Genomic DNA, 17,023 nt, shown 5'->3' with positions numbered 1-17,023 from the left:
TCGGGGTCCCTTCCAGTTCTAGGAGATGGGTATATCTCCATTATTTGTTTGTTTATTTATTTATATAAATCAGCACACAGGAAACATTGATTAAATAACTAATTTAATCGTGTTTTGCATTTGTACTTTTTAGTTACTTTCCTTGAGAGAGTGGTTATCATTGGTTGTTTTAAAAATATGTTGTTGATTGGCTACTAAATAAAGCCACTACACTAAATTTGTTGCTTCTTTTTGGTAACCAGGAGGATTCCCTTTTATTTAAGCACTTAGGTAGCTTAACATACATTTATTAAAATTTTTTATATTTTACATTTTTTATTATGTTGAAAGTGAAGAATGCTGCATTTTTTATTTACTGATGATTGACTTCTGGTTTGTGTCAAACTCTCTAAGATAACCTCTCCAAGTCCTTGAGAGATATTTGGAGACAAGGTTGAAGTACAAGTTGGAGGAAAATATAGGAGAGGAGTAACATGGCTTTAGGAAGGGAGGGAGTACTAAAAAGATGCGATATTTGCAAGGAGACAGAAGTTTGAAAGAATGATAAATGGAGGGCATAAGTAGCATTTATTGATCTTGAGAAAACAAGACGTGCTATCATGGGAGCTGGTTTTTGGAGTATTGAGATTGATGGGGGAGGGAGATTTCAAGTGGAGATAATAGAGGGGCTGTTCTGAGGGTCAGCAGCTATGGTGATAACGGTATATGGAATTTCAGAGAGTCTTGAGGTGGTTGTGGATTTGAGACATGGCAGTGTGCTGAGTCCATTTCTCTTCATCCTAGTTTAGGAGTTAATTAGTAAGAGAATGAAGCTTGTGGGGGAGAGAGAAAACTGATTGCTGATAATCTGACCCTTTTGATTGACAGCAAAGAGGAATTGATAATTATCAGAGTGGACATCTGTATTTGAAGACCATAGTTTGAAGATAACACACAGAAAAGGGAATTTATGAAACTAGTAAAAGTGAAAGAAGAGCTGTTGATTGGTGTTTCTGGAGAGATGCTGAATCTGAAAAAAGAATGTGTACTTAGGAGGTACACTTAGTACCATTGCAGAGAGATCTGGGAATTGAAAAGAAGAACCAAGTGTGTGTCAGCAGCTGTGAAAAAGGTGTCAGGAGTACTGTGGAACCAGCAATTAAAGTAACATACTGAAAGGAGAAGCTTATATTGAAGGGGTAGCCAAATTATTGGCCCTCCGAACCACATAAGATAATCTTCAGAAGTTCGAGAGCCGGATTCCATTGCTGAGGGGATCTGGGGCTCAGGGCTTCAGCCCCACTCCTCGGCAGGTGCGCCCCACAGGGCTGAAGCCCCGAGACCCTCCTCCCCACTGGACAGAAGCTCCTACCCCACCACCCCACTGCAAGGCAGAGGTCCCAAGCTCCCTCCACCCCAGTCTGATAGTTGGAGAATGGGCTTGTGAGCCACACTTTAATAGTAAAAGAGCCACATGTGTTTCGTGAGCCAGAGTTTGGCCACCCTGTTATATTACGTTTTTGTCCCTGCCTGCTATGTGGTTTGTAAACAGTGGGTCTTATGGAGATGGAAGAAAAGATGCAGGTAGTAAAATATATACTGAGGAGAATGGCAGTCAAGTGGAGGGTAGACAGATTGCATGGAAGACATTAAAAGGAAGGTGAACTTGGGGTTCTATGTGATTGATAGGCTGAAGAGCACATGTTTGAGGTGGGCTGGATGTGTAATAAGAGTGGGAGAAGAATGACCAGCAAAGAAAGCGTGGGAGGAAGAGGGTAGTAAGAGAAGATGTGGAAGCCCAAGGGTACAAAGACTCCATGAAGAGAAGATTGAAGAGAAGAGGAATTATCCACAAAAACTCCAAGATCTTTCTTGAGTTGTAAAAGCTAATTTAGATCCTATCAATTTGTATGTACAGTTGGAATTGTTTTCCAATGTACATTACTTTGCATTTATCAGCATTGAATTTCATCTGCCATTTTGTTGCCCAGTCACCTAGTTTAGTGAGATCCTTTAATCTTCACAGTGAACTTAACTATCTTGAGTAATTTTATACCACCTGAACATTTTGCACTGTACTGTTTATCCCTTTTCCAGATCATTGATGAATATGTTGACCAGCACTAGACCTAGTACAGATCCATGGGGGATACCACCACATTTTACCTATCTCCGTTCTGAAAACTGACCATTTATTCCTACCCTTGCCAGAAGATGTTGTGAAGGCCAAGACTATAACAGGATTCAAAAAACAACTAGATAAGTTCATGGAGTTATAGGTTCATCAATGGCTATTAAACAGGATGGGCAAGGATGTTGTCCCTAGCCTCTGTTTGCCAGAAGCTGGGAATGGGCGACAGGGGATGGATCACTTGATGATTACCTGTTCTTTTAATTCCTTTTGGGGCACCTGGCATTGACCACTGTCGGAAGACACGATACTGGGCTAGATGGACCTTTGATCTGACCCAGTATGGTCGTTCTTATGTTCTTATGTATCGTTTGTTTCCCATCTCTTACCATTCCTCTTATCCCATGATTGCTTGATTTGCTTAAGAGCCTTTGATGGGAGGCCTTGTCAAAGATTTTCTAAAAGTATGCTATATCCACGGGATCACCCTTGTCCACATGTTTGTTTACCCTTTCAAAGAATTCTAGTAGATTGACAATGCATGATTTCGTTTTACAAAAGCCGTGTAGACTCTTTTCCCCTACAAATCATGTTCATATATATGTCTGCTAATTCTGTTCTTTACAATAGTTTCAACCAATTTGCCTGATACTGAATTTAGGTTTACCAGCCTATAATTCCTAGGATCGCCTCTGGAACCTTTTTAAAAAATTGTTGTCATGTCAGCTATCCTCCAGTCATCTGCTACAGAAGCTGATTTAAGCAGTAGGTTACATACCACAGTTAGTAGTTCTGCAGTTTCATATTTAAGTTCCTTCAGAACTCTTGGGTGAATACCGTCTGGTCCTGGGGACTTATTACTGCTTAATTTATGTATTTTATTCCAAAAGCTGTTCTATTGACATCTCAGTCTGGGACAGTTCCTCAGATTTGTCACCTAAAAAGAATAGCTCACGTATGGGAATCTCCCTCACATCCTCTGCACTGAACACCAAGGCCAGGAATTCATTTAACTTCTCTACAATGGCAGTATCTTCCTTAAGTGCTCCTTTATCACCCTGGTCCTCTACTGGCCCCACTGACTGGCAGGCTTTCTGCTTCCGATATACTTAAAAAAAAATTTGCTGTTAATTTTTGAGGTTTTGGCTTGTTCCTCTTCAAATTCTTTTTTTGGCTTGCCTAATTATACCTTTACACTTGATTTGCCACAGTTTATGCTTCTATCTATTTTCCTTAGTAGGATTTTACTTCCAAATTTTAAAGATGCATTTTTGCTTCTAACCACTTCTTTTTACTTTGTTTAGCCATAAGTGGCACTTTTTTGAGCTCTTACTATGTTATTCATTTGGGGTATACATTTAATTTGAACCTCGGTTATGGTGTTTCTAAAAAGTTTCCATGCAGTTTGCAGGCATTTCACTGTAATGACTGTTTTGTTTAATTTCTGTTTAACTAGCTTCCTCGTTTTTGTGTAATACCCCTTTCTGAAGTTCACTGCTACTGTGTTGGGCTTCCTTGGTGTCGTTCCCGCCACCCCCCATAAGGCTATTCAATTAAATTATAGTATGGTTACTATTACCAACCGGTTCAGCTATATTCCACTTCTTGCACCAGATCGTGTGTTCCTTTTAAAACTTGGCTGCAAACATGTACTGCTTAATATTTTATTAAATTAATGTAAATTATTGTAATAGATTACAGTAAATTTAGACAATAACCTAGATTGTCAATAACCTAGATTGTCATCATTTAATATTTTAAAATAGGTTTATTTTAAAAAACCCTGTATTTAAAAACAGATTTTATTTTTTATTTAAATTTAATCAATTTTTATCCACCCTGAAATGCATAAGTACAAAAGCAGAGTTAAAGTTGCTATGGCAACATCTAACTTTAAGTTTAATGACACTTGTAAATTAAAATCTCAGCCTTAAAGGAGCCCTGACAACTTGTTTTAGCTTAAATATATTTTTAAAAAGCTCCTAAACACCCTAAAACTAATAATAATCTAGTGTAAATAGTTGTATTTAAACACGCTTACTCCTTACAGAATTTGAAACTCAAAATTTTGATGTAGTAAGAGCCTCTAGCTTAGATAACAGAGTAAACAAAGCATAAAGTGACACACTGCATTTCTGAATTTTCACTTTGCGTAAACCAGGGGTCGGCAACCTTTCAGAAGTGGTGTGCCGAGTCTTCATTCATTCACTCTAATTTAAGGTTTCGCGTTCCAGTAATACATTTTAATGTTTTTAGAAGGTCTCTTTCTATAAGTCTATAATATATAGCTAAACTATTGTTGTTTGTAAAGTAAATAAGGTTTTTAAAATGTTTAAGAAGCTTCATTTAAAATTGAATTGAAATGCAGAGCCCCCTGGACCAGTGGCCAGGACCTGGGCACTGTGAGTGCCACTGAAAATCTGCTCGCGTGCCGCAGGTTGCCTACCCCTGCAATAAACTAAGGTCTTAGCAACATAAAATTGTTAACTTTACATTTAATTTTCATGTTTATAATGTCGTTTAAACTGATTATAGTAATTGTTCTTTACCATTATTACATTGGCAGAGGAAAGGGAAGGAAGGTGGACCTAAGTATAGAATGTTTTGTTTGTTTTTTTGTCATGCTTTGGTCTGCCCATTCACCTTTTCTGTCTGCAAAGAACCCTTTTGCAAATCAACAGGGGATCAGAAACACAATTTTGTTTTTAAAAAGGAAATTTGTACGTGCTTTTTTAAATGTTGGGCTATAAAAAACTTGAATTATTTGAAATGTATCAACTAAAGAAAAATCAAGTTGGCAGTGCGCCTTTAAAGCTGAACTGTGGGACTTCGTATTTGTTTCTCTCTCCATTATCCAGAAGGGCAGTAATCCAGTTTCAGTTCATGAGCCTGGCAATCATTTGTAGTCTGAAAGGATGGTTCAGGCAAAATGGAACATGGAGATTCTGCACATATAGCACAAATGCACCAAAAAGTTACTTCAGTACCATTTACATGATAAATCAAGCTTGGACTGCTATGAAAGCCATAGTTCTATAGAGTTGTTACAGAAAAGTTGGTATTGTATGCCTATAAGGAGGCTTTTATATCGGCCAGTTTTTATGGATGCAAAAGAGGGTTTTGTTTGTTAGGTGCAGTGCTTAAATTTTTCCAGGACTGACCCTGGCACCTCTAGGCTTGGCAGTTCATATCCCTGGCACCTCTGGGCTTGCTGCATCAGTTATGAATGTTAAAAAAAAAAAAAAGAAAAAGAAAAAAAATTGCTTGAGCCCCAGCACCTTTTTCATTACAAATTCAGCACTGGTTGGTTGGGTGGTTTTTGTTTTTGTTTTCAATAAGCAATTTTGAGCTAAGTCAGTTAACTTTCCAATGAAATTAATAAGCTTTAAAGAACTCTGTGACAGTACAGTTAACTGCATCTCATTAGTCATCTCCAAAATTGCCTCAGCTTTTCAGAGTTCCACTAAATGAAAAAATAATCTGCATCTTGTAATATTTTGAGAAGCTAAACAGATTTAATAATTGGACTTCGACTGCAAATTCACCACACAAAATAGTGAAAATGTTTTGCAGGAGATCAAAATATAACTTGTTTGGTTAATTTGTGTTTGACTGTTTTTTTTTCTTTTAGATGCTGTGTTCTTTTACTTGTACTGGTTTGGGTAGCTTTTTTATTTTTTTTAATCTTTTTTTTTTATTCATGTTTTTCTATCTTCTGTCTGCTATAGCAAGTATTGTGTTTAAATTGTAGCTTGGCCAATAAGCTGAATGGCATGATTTATAACTATTGTATTTTGTCTGGTAATACAAATTCCCATCTTGTATCTTAAAGATCTCATTTATAGAACTCTCCTGATCACAAGTTAGGTCGTGACTGTGCTGTGCCTTCGGTACCTGGTCATAGCCCCTGTTCTGTTTTTGTCTTTCCACTTTGTGTTTGTCCCTTCCCTTCTTTCTTTTCTATCTCTCCCTTCTCTCTGTCACACCTGTGATATCTCTTCGGCTCATAGGAGTGCTACTATAAAGGAAAAAGGTAAGCAATCGGCACTAATAGTAAAGGTGAATTCGATTTTTAAAAACACTGATTTTATTCTGTGTAGTGATATATTTTTAAGCCTGAGAGTGCCCATTTAAGTATTTTAGGATAACGTAGTGAAGCAGTACTACTAGAAGAAACACTTGCATATTTTATATTTAAAATTTAACCACTGGTTCTCAGTTTCTTTAGACTATTTCCTTACTTGTTGAAGAATCCCCTGGATATTGAGTTGTCTGCTCCTTCTGTATCTAAGCTATAATTTGGTGGTGGTTTTTGTCTCAAGTTTAATTAAGTATGTCTAGCATATGTAACTAAATTTTTGGTTTTACATCAATTGACTAATCCTAAGTTAGTCTAACTCTTTTTGTAGTTACTGAAAAAGTTTGTTGAAAGTGCAATATTTAAAACAAATATTAAGCAAAATGTCACAAAAAAAGAGTAATTAAATGTTCTTTATAACATAGATGCATCAGTTTACTCCTGTGAGGTGCAGTGCTGGCAATAAAAACTTCTTCATTGTTCAGTTTTAACCAAATGTTCTATGAATATTCCTAATTACATTCTGTATCTTTTGTTTTCAGGTCTTTTACTCTCACTTTGAACAGTCATGCCATTCTGTTGCCAAAATCAACTGAAGCAAATGTGCACCTTATTTATCCTGCCGTGTTTTAAAGAAGGTGGTAGCTCTGTATAGCTCCTGAAGGTAATCCTTTTTTTTCCCTTGAAGTTGGTAAAATTTTTAAGTTAAGTCTTCTACATGGTGATGTGTGACAGTTTATCCTATAGATTGGCATATTTTTGGTTTGATCTTGGCAATGATTTTGGTTTTTTGTTGTAAATATAAAAAATGACTATACTAGCTTTATCATTAAGAATTATGAAAGAATTCTGAGGATGAAATTAACCCCTGTGTACAGGGGGCAGCACAAAGTTTTTGGCCCACTTACAAGTGAGTGCCACTTAAATCTGCAAAATAGGACTTTTCTTCCACATAAGTGTTGAAGAAGCCTTGTACTAGCCCTCTGCATAGGGATGAATTTCATCCTAAGAGAATAGATGATGTTTAGCACCATTAGCTTTCTCCATACTGAAACATCAGAGGATAACAAAACATACTTAATTCCCGCTGGGCTTTGTTTGACTGTTTTGTCTAGCAAGTTTGTGTTTGTGTGATTTATAGAAACTGTTTTATATTCTCCATCATTGAGATTCAAATATAGTCACGGTGAAAACAACTTATTGTGATAACTTGTTTATGGGCACTGATTTATAATTGTTGTATTTTTAAGATTTGAAATTATAGCAATGATTGCTAGTCCATTCTTCAGATTCCACCAGATCATTTCACAGTCTAACAGTTTTGTTGAGACTGTCCTCCTCTCTCACCGGTGTGCAAATTAGCACTAAATTCAGTGTTTTACCTGGGATTAAATTAGTGGAAGTGAGAGGAGAATTGGGTGCTCTGTATATAACGTTGTGTTGCTTTCTCTGAACCCCCGAGGTGAAAATAGAGGTCTTGGTTATAGGAAATACACAAATGTATATTTGAAAAGGTGGGGAGAGAGCACAGCTCCAGAATTTTAGAAGGGAAGTTTTTTTTCTGAACTTTTCCAGAGCTAGCCTTTTGAGTTGGTAGATATTTTATTTGTTCGTTTGTCTCCTCCACCCTCCATTTCAATTTCTGTTAAGTCTGGTGCCTTTCTAACGCTTCCATTTTTGTTTGGCTCCTTCTGCTCCTTATATTTTATTTTCAGTGTCTGTATACAAAGGGAAGTGCGTTTTTTGCTTTGGAATAACCTGAAGTTTGAATGTAAATCAATAGTTATATTGCCATATCCCTCTGTTTGGACACACTTATTCTAGTATACTAGTGGCTTTTTTAGGTTTATTGTCACTTGGAAAGAAATTTTAAGCTAAACTGAAAAAAACAATTACTATACTGCAATAAGTGTGTCCAGATGGGATTATATACTCTTATAACTAGTAAAATTCTTCCAGGTAGACAAGACCTAACTTTCTAAAATTCCTCCAGCAGCAGAAGAGCTTTTTTCAATGTGTTTTTTCAAACTGTTTACTGTTTACTAATTTGGAAGTGGTTGCTCTCAAGCTTTCAGTTTTGTCAAATTCTGCTTTTTCCAGGGCCAAACACAAGCATGCAACAGAAGACAGGAGAAGGAAGAGGGAAAGAGTGCTCATTTTTGTTCAGATAGTGGTGCAGTAGTGATTGTTTTCGGCTCTGACAAAATTTGTGTCTCCTTTCTCAAGCAGGGAGGATCTCTGATTTCCTCTGAGTGTATTTATGATAGCAAAATTCATACCCTTAATTCCTCACTAGTGCAAGATTGGATAACATGGTAGTAAAAATGACTGAGCCTTTTGTATACTAATGCCTCCATCTGCCTTAGTGGAAAATTACGGGCCTGAATTTTGGTAGCGTATCAGTGGACAAGAGTGAGGTCAGAAAGATGGCATCAGAACACGAGGACCCCTTCTCAGATGGCCTAGACTTCACCTCTTTCCTCCTGTCAGATGTAGTAGGTACAGCATCTGATAAGCAGACTAGTGCACAGATCTGGGGCTATTAACCTGTGTTATCAGATTTGAAAAATGCCATGTGCCATAGTCCAGTAGAATGGTAACACCTGTTAGAACCTAATTCAGAATGGGCGGGGGGAGGGGGTAAGGAATAGATGATCTTGAACTCATGAAATTAAATAACCAAGGTTCCGCTTCAGAATATTCTTAGGTTTTTATAATTGTTGAGCCTATGGAAAGACCCAGGATTCAATAGCAGTCACCTCTAGTAGTTGCTTTAACTCAAACGTTCTTAGTTTTGTAAATAGAACAACCTTGAGACAGTTTAGGAAGATAACAAATCCAGCTTTCAAAAACAAAAGTTCCCAGCATGTATTTGGTTCTTGTTAATATTACGTTGGTTGTGTGTTTAAGCCTTTTTTCCAGTGTTGAAGGGAAGGATTTAATTGTCCATAGGATTTAAACACATGAATCTCTTTTCTATAGGTAGGTCAGATCTTATTGGCCACACTGTGCCAGCTAAGTGCACTATTGTGCCTCATAAAGAACAGGTGATACCTTTTGCTCTGCATAGGGTGACAGTTCAGATATTTGGGGCTTTTTCTTATATAGGCTCCTATTACGCCTGTCCTGATTTTTTCACACGTGCTGTCTGGTCACCCTAGCTCTGCATGAGGTAGACATTGAAGGATGCAAGAAACTACTTATTAGAACAAAACAAACCTCCATAAACTGCAGCTTTTCTGATGCATAGGGCCAGTACATGAGATGCTATGGTGGATTATGTGCCTGACTTAGTTTACCTGCCATAAAAGGAGAGTGGTGTGATTGCAGTGTGGATATGCACACCCACTGATTTAGTACTCGGAGATGATGCTGTAGATTGAAATGTTTCCCTTCAGCTGAGTGTTCCTCATCCTGAAGAGTTGAGAGGAGACATGTTCCCTCCTTGTACAAGGCAGATAAAAAGAAACAGTATGGAGGTTCAAGTGGCATAAATCCCTTGTGTTCTGTATCCATATTGCAAATGTGGTCTTCTGGTGTCACATAAAGTGGTATGTAGCCATTCAAAAGCAAATTGCCTTTTTTAATTATTATTTGTATTACGGTAGTGCCTAAAAGCCCTCGTTGTGGACCAGGATCCTGTTGTGCTGGTGATTGTACAGACATAGAACAAAAAGATAATCCCTCCCCCAAAGAGCTTGCCTTCTCTTACTGCTCTGTCAGTGACCCTAATGTGGCAGGAGTGGTAATGTATATGAGATAGTAGGTTGCTGCCTCTCCAACTTTAAGCATCTCGTTTTTCAATGGCTGTGTTTGTTTGGGGAAGGATGGGTTGAGTCTATGGAAAGACCCAGAATTCAATTGAAGTGGACATATTCCCACTCTAATACTCCTGGGGGAATTCTGTGCCACTTTGCGTGTGCATATTTTTAATTTTTTTGTGCAGAAAAAAGCTTTTGCCGGAAAGTTGCTGCAGTTCCGCCTTTTTGCGGGGGTGCTGGGATACATGGGGACAGGGGCAGATGTGCCGGACTGAATGGGAGAAGCTAGGGGTCAGCCAGAGTCTGCATGGGGGAAGCTCCCTAACAATCCCTCCCCTCCCCACCCCCCAAAAAAGCTGTTCCATACTTTTCCCACCCATATCCAACAAACTCTCCAAGTTCACACCCAGACTTCTTCCCAGCAATTACTTTCCTCTCCCTCAGCTCCTCCATTACCCCTGACTCCCCCAAGCCTTTGCACTGCTTCTGAGGGGTGCGGGAAATATGGTTCTGTATTGTAGTTTATTATCTGAGTTATGTATTAATATGCCTAATAAGGAATCTATTTGTCAAATAACATTTCCTGAATCTTTTTTGTTGTCTGTATTGTTACAGACATACTTGCTGATAGGTATTTTGAAATAAATGACCAAAACTAATTGAAACTGGTGTGATTATAGCATGTTATTTTGACAATTAAAATATTCAGAATTTTGCAGACTTTTAAAATATTGTGTGCATTATTTTTAATATTTTGTTGCAGAAATTTTTAAATTTTGGCACAGAATTCCCCCAGGAGTAACTCTAAGTAGCATTTAGCCTTCTAGTGGTTAGAGGAGTGAGAAGGGGGACCTGGTAAAACTAAACAAAAACAAAGATGCAAAGATAAAACTAAACAAAACAAGAACAGACAATAGACCAGGAAGGAGAGGGGTCATGATAAAGGACAAAAGGTGTCACTATAGGTATGTCCACACAGCAAAAATTGTGCCGGGGTTAACCTACCCTCATACTAGATTGAATCTTGCTAGTATGGGTAACAGTAATAGTGAAGACAGTATAGTGTGTGCTTCAGTGTAGGCTAATGAGCTGAGTACGTACTCAGTGTGTGTGTCAGGCTTGTATTACTCATACTTCATTACTGTTGTTACTGCTGTTATAGCTGGGTTCAAGCTAGCTCAGGTAGGTAAGCTTGTGCTGTGTAGACATACCCTATATCAGGTCATATTGCTGGGGTACTGCGGAGGGAACTTGGGGACACCAGTCAGCAAATCCACTTTAAGATGAGCACCAACAAAAATAAGAGTCGTAACTACTGCCGTAACCTTTCTATCCATATATTTAAAATGGATTTTAGACCAAACAAATTCTGACTGACAAAAACTGGGGACAAAGATAAAGCCCTTCAAAATGTTGGTAGCTAGTCCAAATTTGTTGTTAAGGATTTTGTGTGGTGAAAGAGGATATGAGTAAAACATATTATAGATGATAAACTACAAATATACATTCTAGAGATGTAAGCAAATATTGGTTTGTGTGATGTACTTTTATGTTCATTATACAATAATTGTATAGTTTTATTTCATACTACTGAAACAAATAGCCACAAAATAGTCCGAAATAATAAATGGCAATATCTGACAGTGCCTCATCATCTACTGGGGATGATTTGGAAGCAATTACATCAGTTCTGCCACAATGCAGGTGTACTGACTGGAACCCACCATGGGCCCTTCCAGTATGTTGTCAGTTGAAAGATTTAAGATCTAATAAGTTGCTTTTGTGGTTTAGCTACCTTCCTAGTGTTTTCTTTTAAAAGTGAGTTAACTGTAAATGATATGATGTGCTTGGATTTCTTTGCAGTTTCTAAATGATACCACCAAGGTGGAAGGTGTAAACTTCAGGAACACACAGAAATCATCATGAAGTTATATGTATTTGTGGTCAACACTGGAACTACCCTCACCTTTGACACAGAACTTGCGGTACAGAAGTAAGAAAATGAGTGAACTGCTGTGGGTTTTTTCTTTAAAATAAAGCGTGTGTGTGTGTGTACGCTAGACAAAATACTGAAATTATCCTCCATGTGTGTAAGCAACAACATTACAGTCTCTGCAACTGGATGTTTCAACATAATTAGTACTCATTTTAATTATCCTCCACTACCAGAAAAATATACCTATACCTATAAATGTGGAGCCATGCAATTTTTAATATTAATATGCAGCTGTAGCCAAAATGTGCTATCAGTGTAGTCCGTAACTGATATACTTTGCATTACTTTTATGCATAAAATAATGTCATTCTGTTGATCTGAAGCAGCCAAGAATTCACTAGTATTTAAAATGATAAAACAAAACTAAAATAAAATTTCTAACTTGCTCTGAAGTATTTTCTTAATCATTGAGGAAATGTGCCCAGAAAGGGAGAAGGGAAACAGTGGAAGAAAGATGCCTGATGTCGTGGTAAGCAATAATATAAGGATTGTGGGCATAGATTAGCATCAGGAAGAAAAAATAAAAGGCTGCTGGAATGGTACATAACAGGTAACAGTGTCTTACTGACATAAAGCTTTTGTGTCTGGCCACATTTGGAATGTTGTCTTCAGTATGGATTGTCTAATGTGGTGTCATCTTGACATGTTGCAATGCAACATCATGATTTGACTGGATATTTCCTGCTGATGTTAAAATGGAGTTTTATAAAGTGTTCTAGCATTTACTGGATGTATAATGGACCAGTCAATACTAGCTGATAAAAATACAGAAAACATTTTTAAAAAAACCTGTAGTTGAGACCCTCCTTCCAGATGTCATGGTATCCTCTTACAATGAGGCTATCCCTCCGGGGGAGGGGACCCCAGTTACTAAGAACAGACAGGTGATAGTAATAGGGTATTTAATTATTAGAAATGTATTTAGTTGGGTTTGTGTTGACCAGGAGAACCACATGGTAAATTCCCTTCTGGGTACAAAGGTTGTGGATCTCTTGAGACATCTAGACAGACTTGCATGGAGTTCTGGGGAGAAGCCACAGGGCCTGGTGGTTGTGGTAGATGTAGGTACTAGTGACATAGAGCAAGATAGGTGAGGGAGGCCAAATTTAGGCTGCTAGGTAGGCGATTAGAAGTCCAGAACCTCCATGGTAGCATTCTCTGAAATGGTTCCAGTTCCTTATGCAGGACCAGGTAGACAGTCAGAACTGTAGGCTCTCAATGCATGGATGGTGTAGGAAGGACTGTTTTATGTTTGTTAGGAAAGAATGAGCCTATACAGTAACTCCTCACTTAATGTCGTCCCAGTTAACATTGTTTCCTTGTTACGTTGCTGATCAATTAGAGAACATGCTCGTTTAACGTTGCACAGTGCTCCCTTACAACTGTTTGGCAGCTGCCTGCTTTGTCTACTGCTTGCAAAAAGAGCAGCTCGTTGGAGCTAGCTGATGGGGGCTTGGAACCGGGATGGGCCGGCAGTCCCTCATCAGCTCTCCTAAATTCCCTGTGCTGCAGTCGCCCAGCAGGCTATTAATTGCTGGCAGTTCAGCTGTCCCTCCCCCCACTGCCTTATGGGGCTTCTGCCTGGGAGCCTCCTGCTTGCTGTGCAGAGGGGGTGGGGAGAAGAGGTGTGCTAATGTCAGGGTGTCTCCCTCCCCCTGCTCCTGTACCCTATCTCCACAGAGTTGGTGGGGGACACGACAGAGCTCAAGACAGAGGGTGCTTGCTGGCAGCAGCTGCTGTCTCAACTTGCTGATCTACTTAAAAAGGCAAGGTACTTAGAGTGGGGTCAGTGTACTTAAAGGGGCAATGCGTATCTCTCTCACATACCAGGTGTGTGTGTGTGTCTGTCTCTCGCGCGCGCACACACACACACTACTACCTTCTGCCTTGCTGTGTCTCCTCCCTCCATTCCTGCTGCCTTGTAGAGCGTGAGGCTACATTAACAACGTGTTAACCCTTGAGGGCTCAGCCGAGTGACAGTTCATTATTTAGCAGTAAGGCATTCTATGGGAAATATCCCACCCTCTGACTCCACCACGTCAACCAAGCTTCACAATCATCATTGTGTGTACAGTATTAAATTTTGTTTAAAACTTATACTGAGTGAGAGTGTGTGTGTGTGTGTGTGTGTGTGTGTGTGTATATGTATTGTCTGGTGAAAAAAATTTACCTGGAACCTATCCCTCCCGCCCCCCCATTTACATTAATTCTTATGGGGGAATTTGATTCGCTTAACATTGTTTCGCTTAAAGTAGCATTTTTCAGGAACATAACTACAACGTTAAGTGAGGAGTTACTGTACAAGAAGGATGAGTTGTACCTAAACCAAATCAGAACCAGATTGCTGGCATGTAAAATTTAAAAATGTTGTAGAGGAATTTTTAAACTAAGGTCTGGGGGAAGCCAGCAGTTGTGGAGGATCTCACAGTTGGGACAGACACATCCCTTGAGGGGGAATCTGTTAATGAGTATTCTCTATACCCTAGTAAAGAGGTGAGGAAAGAAGTTGATAAAGTACAGGGAGGAGCTGAAGAGAAACAATCAAATGAAAAAGTCACATTCATTTATTCTGTGATAAGTCCCAAAAGTATGTGTAATTATCATATATGTCTATCTGAAACAGCAGAGAGCCAGTCACATGAAGGATGACAAATAATATTGACAAATTTTATAAGTGCTTCTATATAAATACACTAAGTCTAAATATTAAGATGGATGAACTTCCGTGCCTGGTATTAAATGAGGATATTAATATAATAACCATCACAGAAACTTGGTGCAACTATGATAATCAGTAGGACATAACACCAGAATACAAAATCTATAGGAATGACAAAGTAGGTCGTGCTGGTGAGAGAATGTCACTATATGTGAAAGAAAGCATAGAATCAAATCTAATATTAAATCAATCAAATTGTACCATAGAGTCTTTATGGATAGAAATTCCATGCTTGAAGAATAAGGGTCTAACAGTAGGAATATATTACTGACCATCTGACCACTATGGTAATGGTGATTATGAAATGTTCAGGGAAATTAGAGGGGATATAAAAATAAGAAAACTCGATAGTAATGGGGGATTTCAACTATCCCCATATAGTCTTGGTATATGTCACGTCAGAATGGGATGCAGAAGTAAAATTTCTAGATAGCATTAATGATTGCTTCTTTGAGCAGCTGGTCCTGGAAGCCACAAGAGGAGAGGCAATTCTTGATTTAGTCTCAAGTGGCACACAGGATCTGGTCAAGAGATGATCACAGCTAAACACTTGGTAATAGTGACCATAATGTAATTTAATTTAACATCCTTGTTGGAGGGAAGGTACCAAAGAATCCCAGGACAATAGCATTTAACTTCAAAAAGGGGAACTGCACAAAATAGAGTAAATTAGTTAAATGGAAATTAAAAGGAACAGTCACAAGAGTGAAATATCAGCAAGCTGCATGGAAACTTTTTAAAAATACCATAATAGAGGCTCAAACTATATGTATATCCCAAATTTTTTAAAAAAAGAAACAAACACTGAAAGGACCAAAAAATGCCACCATGGCTAAACAGAGTAAAAGAGGCAATTTGAGATAAAAAGAATCCTTTAAAATTGGAAATCAGATCCTACTGAGGAAGATAGAAACTAGTATAAATTCTGGCAAGTCAAGTGTAAAAGTAAAATTAGGCAAGCCAAAAAAGTATTTGAAGAGCAACTAGCAAGAGACACAAAAACTAAGAGAAATTTTTTTTAAGTACATCAGAAGCAGGAAGCCTGCCAAATCACCAATGGGGCCACTGGACAATAGAGGTTCTAACGGAGCAGTAAAGGAAGATAAGGTCATTGCGGAGAAGCTCAATTAATTCTTGCATCCATCTTTACAGTAGATTCATTCCCACACCTGAGCTTTTGTTTCTGGGTGACAAATCTGAGGAACTGTCCTAAACTGAGGTGTCAGTAGAGAAGATTTTTGGAACAAATTGATAAATTAAACAGCAGTAAGTCCCCAGGACTAGATGGTATTCTCCCAAGAGTTCTGAAGGAACTCAAATATGAAACTGCTGAACTATTAGCTGTGGTAATGTAACCTATCACTTAAATCAGCCTCTGAATCAGATGGCTGAAGGATAGCTAATGTGATACCAATTTTTAAAAAAAAAGGCTCCAGAGTTGATTATGGCAATTGCAGACCAGTAAGCCTAATTTCAGTAACAAGAAATTAGTTGAACCTGTAGTAAAGAACAGAATTATCAGACATGTAGAGGCACACGATTTGTTGGTCAAGTCAAAATGGCTTTTGTGAAGGGAAATCATGCCTCACCAATCTACTAGAATTCTTTGAAAGGGTCAACAAATGTGGGAAAGAGTGATCCAGTTGATTTAGTGTACATGGATTTTTTGACAAGGTCCCTCACCAAAGGCTATTCAGCAAAGTAAGCAGATGTGATAAGAAGGATGGTCCTCTCATGGACTGCTTAAAAGACAGAAAACAAAGGGTAGGAATAAATGGTGAATTTTTAGAATGGAGAGAGGTAAATAGCAGGGTCCCTCAAGGATCTGTACTGGGTCCAGTGTTCAGTATGTTCATAAATGATCTGGAAAAGGGGGTAAACAGTGAGGTGGCAAAGTTTGCACATGATACAAAATTACTCAAGATAGTAAAGTCTAAAGCAGATTGCCAATAGTTACAAAAGGATTTCACAAACTGGATGGGCAACAAAATGGCAGATGAAATTCAACATGGCTAAATGCAAGTAATGCATATTAGAAAACAAAATCTCAACTATACATACAAAATGATGTGGTGTAAATTAGTTACTGCCTCTCAAGGAAGAGATCCTGTTGTCATTGTGAATAGTTCTCTGAAAACATCTGCTCAATGCTTAGCGACAATGAAAAAAGCTAGGAAAGGGTTAGCTAATAAGACAGAAAATATCATAAGTACACCCATACCTTGAATACTGCATGTAGTTCTGGTCAGTTCAGCTCAAAAAAAATATGTTAGAATTGGAAAAAGTACATAGAAGGGCAACAAAGTGATTAAGGATATGGAACAACTTCCATATGAGGAGAGATTAAAAAGACTGGGAC

General features: G+C 38.3%; 1 protein-coding gene across 2 annotated transcripts in view; it reads left to right on the top strand.

Annotated features, from left to right (window-relative positions):
- RB1CC1 (RB1 inducible coiled-coil 1) overlaps nucleotides 1-17,023 on the top strand; it is a 172,336-nt gene that overhangs the window by 12,596 nt on the left and 142,717 nt on the right. For both annotated transcript variants that reach the window (XM_039522880.1, XM_039522879.1), the window contains exons 2-3: nucleotides 6,731-6,852; nucleotides 11,813-11,942. In XM_039522880.1, coding sequence (XP_039378814.1) covers nucleotides 11,872-11,942 — 71 coding nt within the window. In that variant the 5' untranslated portion in view covers nucleotides 6,731-6,852; nucleotides 11,813-11,871. The remainder of the gene's footprint in view (nucleotides 1-6,730; nucleotides 6,853-11,812; nucleotides 11,943-17,023) is intronic.

The sequence above is a fragment of the Mauremys reevesii genome, linkage group 2 (assembly GCF_016161935.1).
Source record: "Mauremys reevesii isolate NIE-2019 linkage group 2, ASM1616193v1, whole genome shotgun sequence".
Taxonomy (NCBI): domain Eukaryota; kingdom Metazoa; phylum Chordata; order Testudines; family Geoemydidae; genus Mauremys; species Mauremys reevesii.
This window is presented reverse-complemented; position numbering and strand designations above follow the sequence as displayed.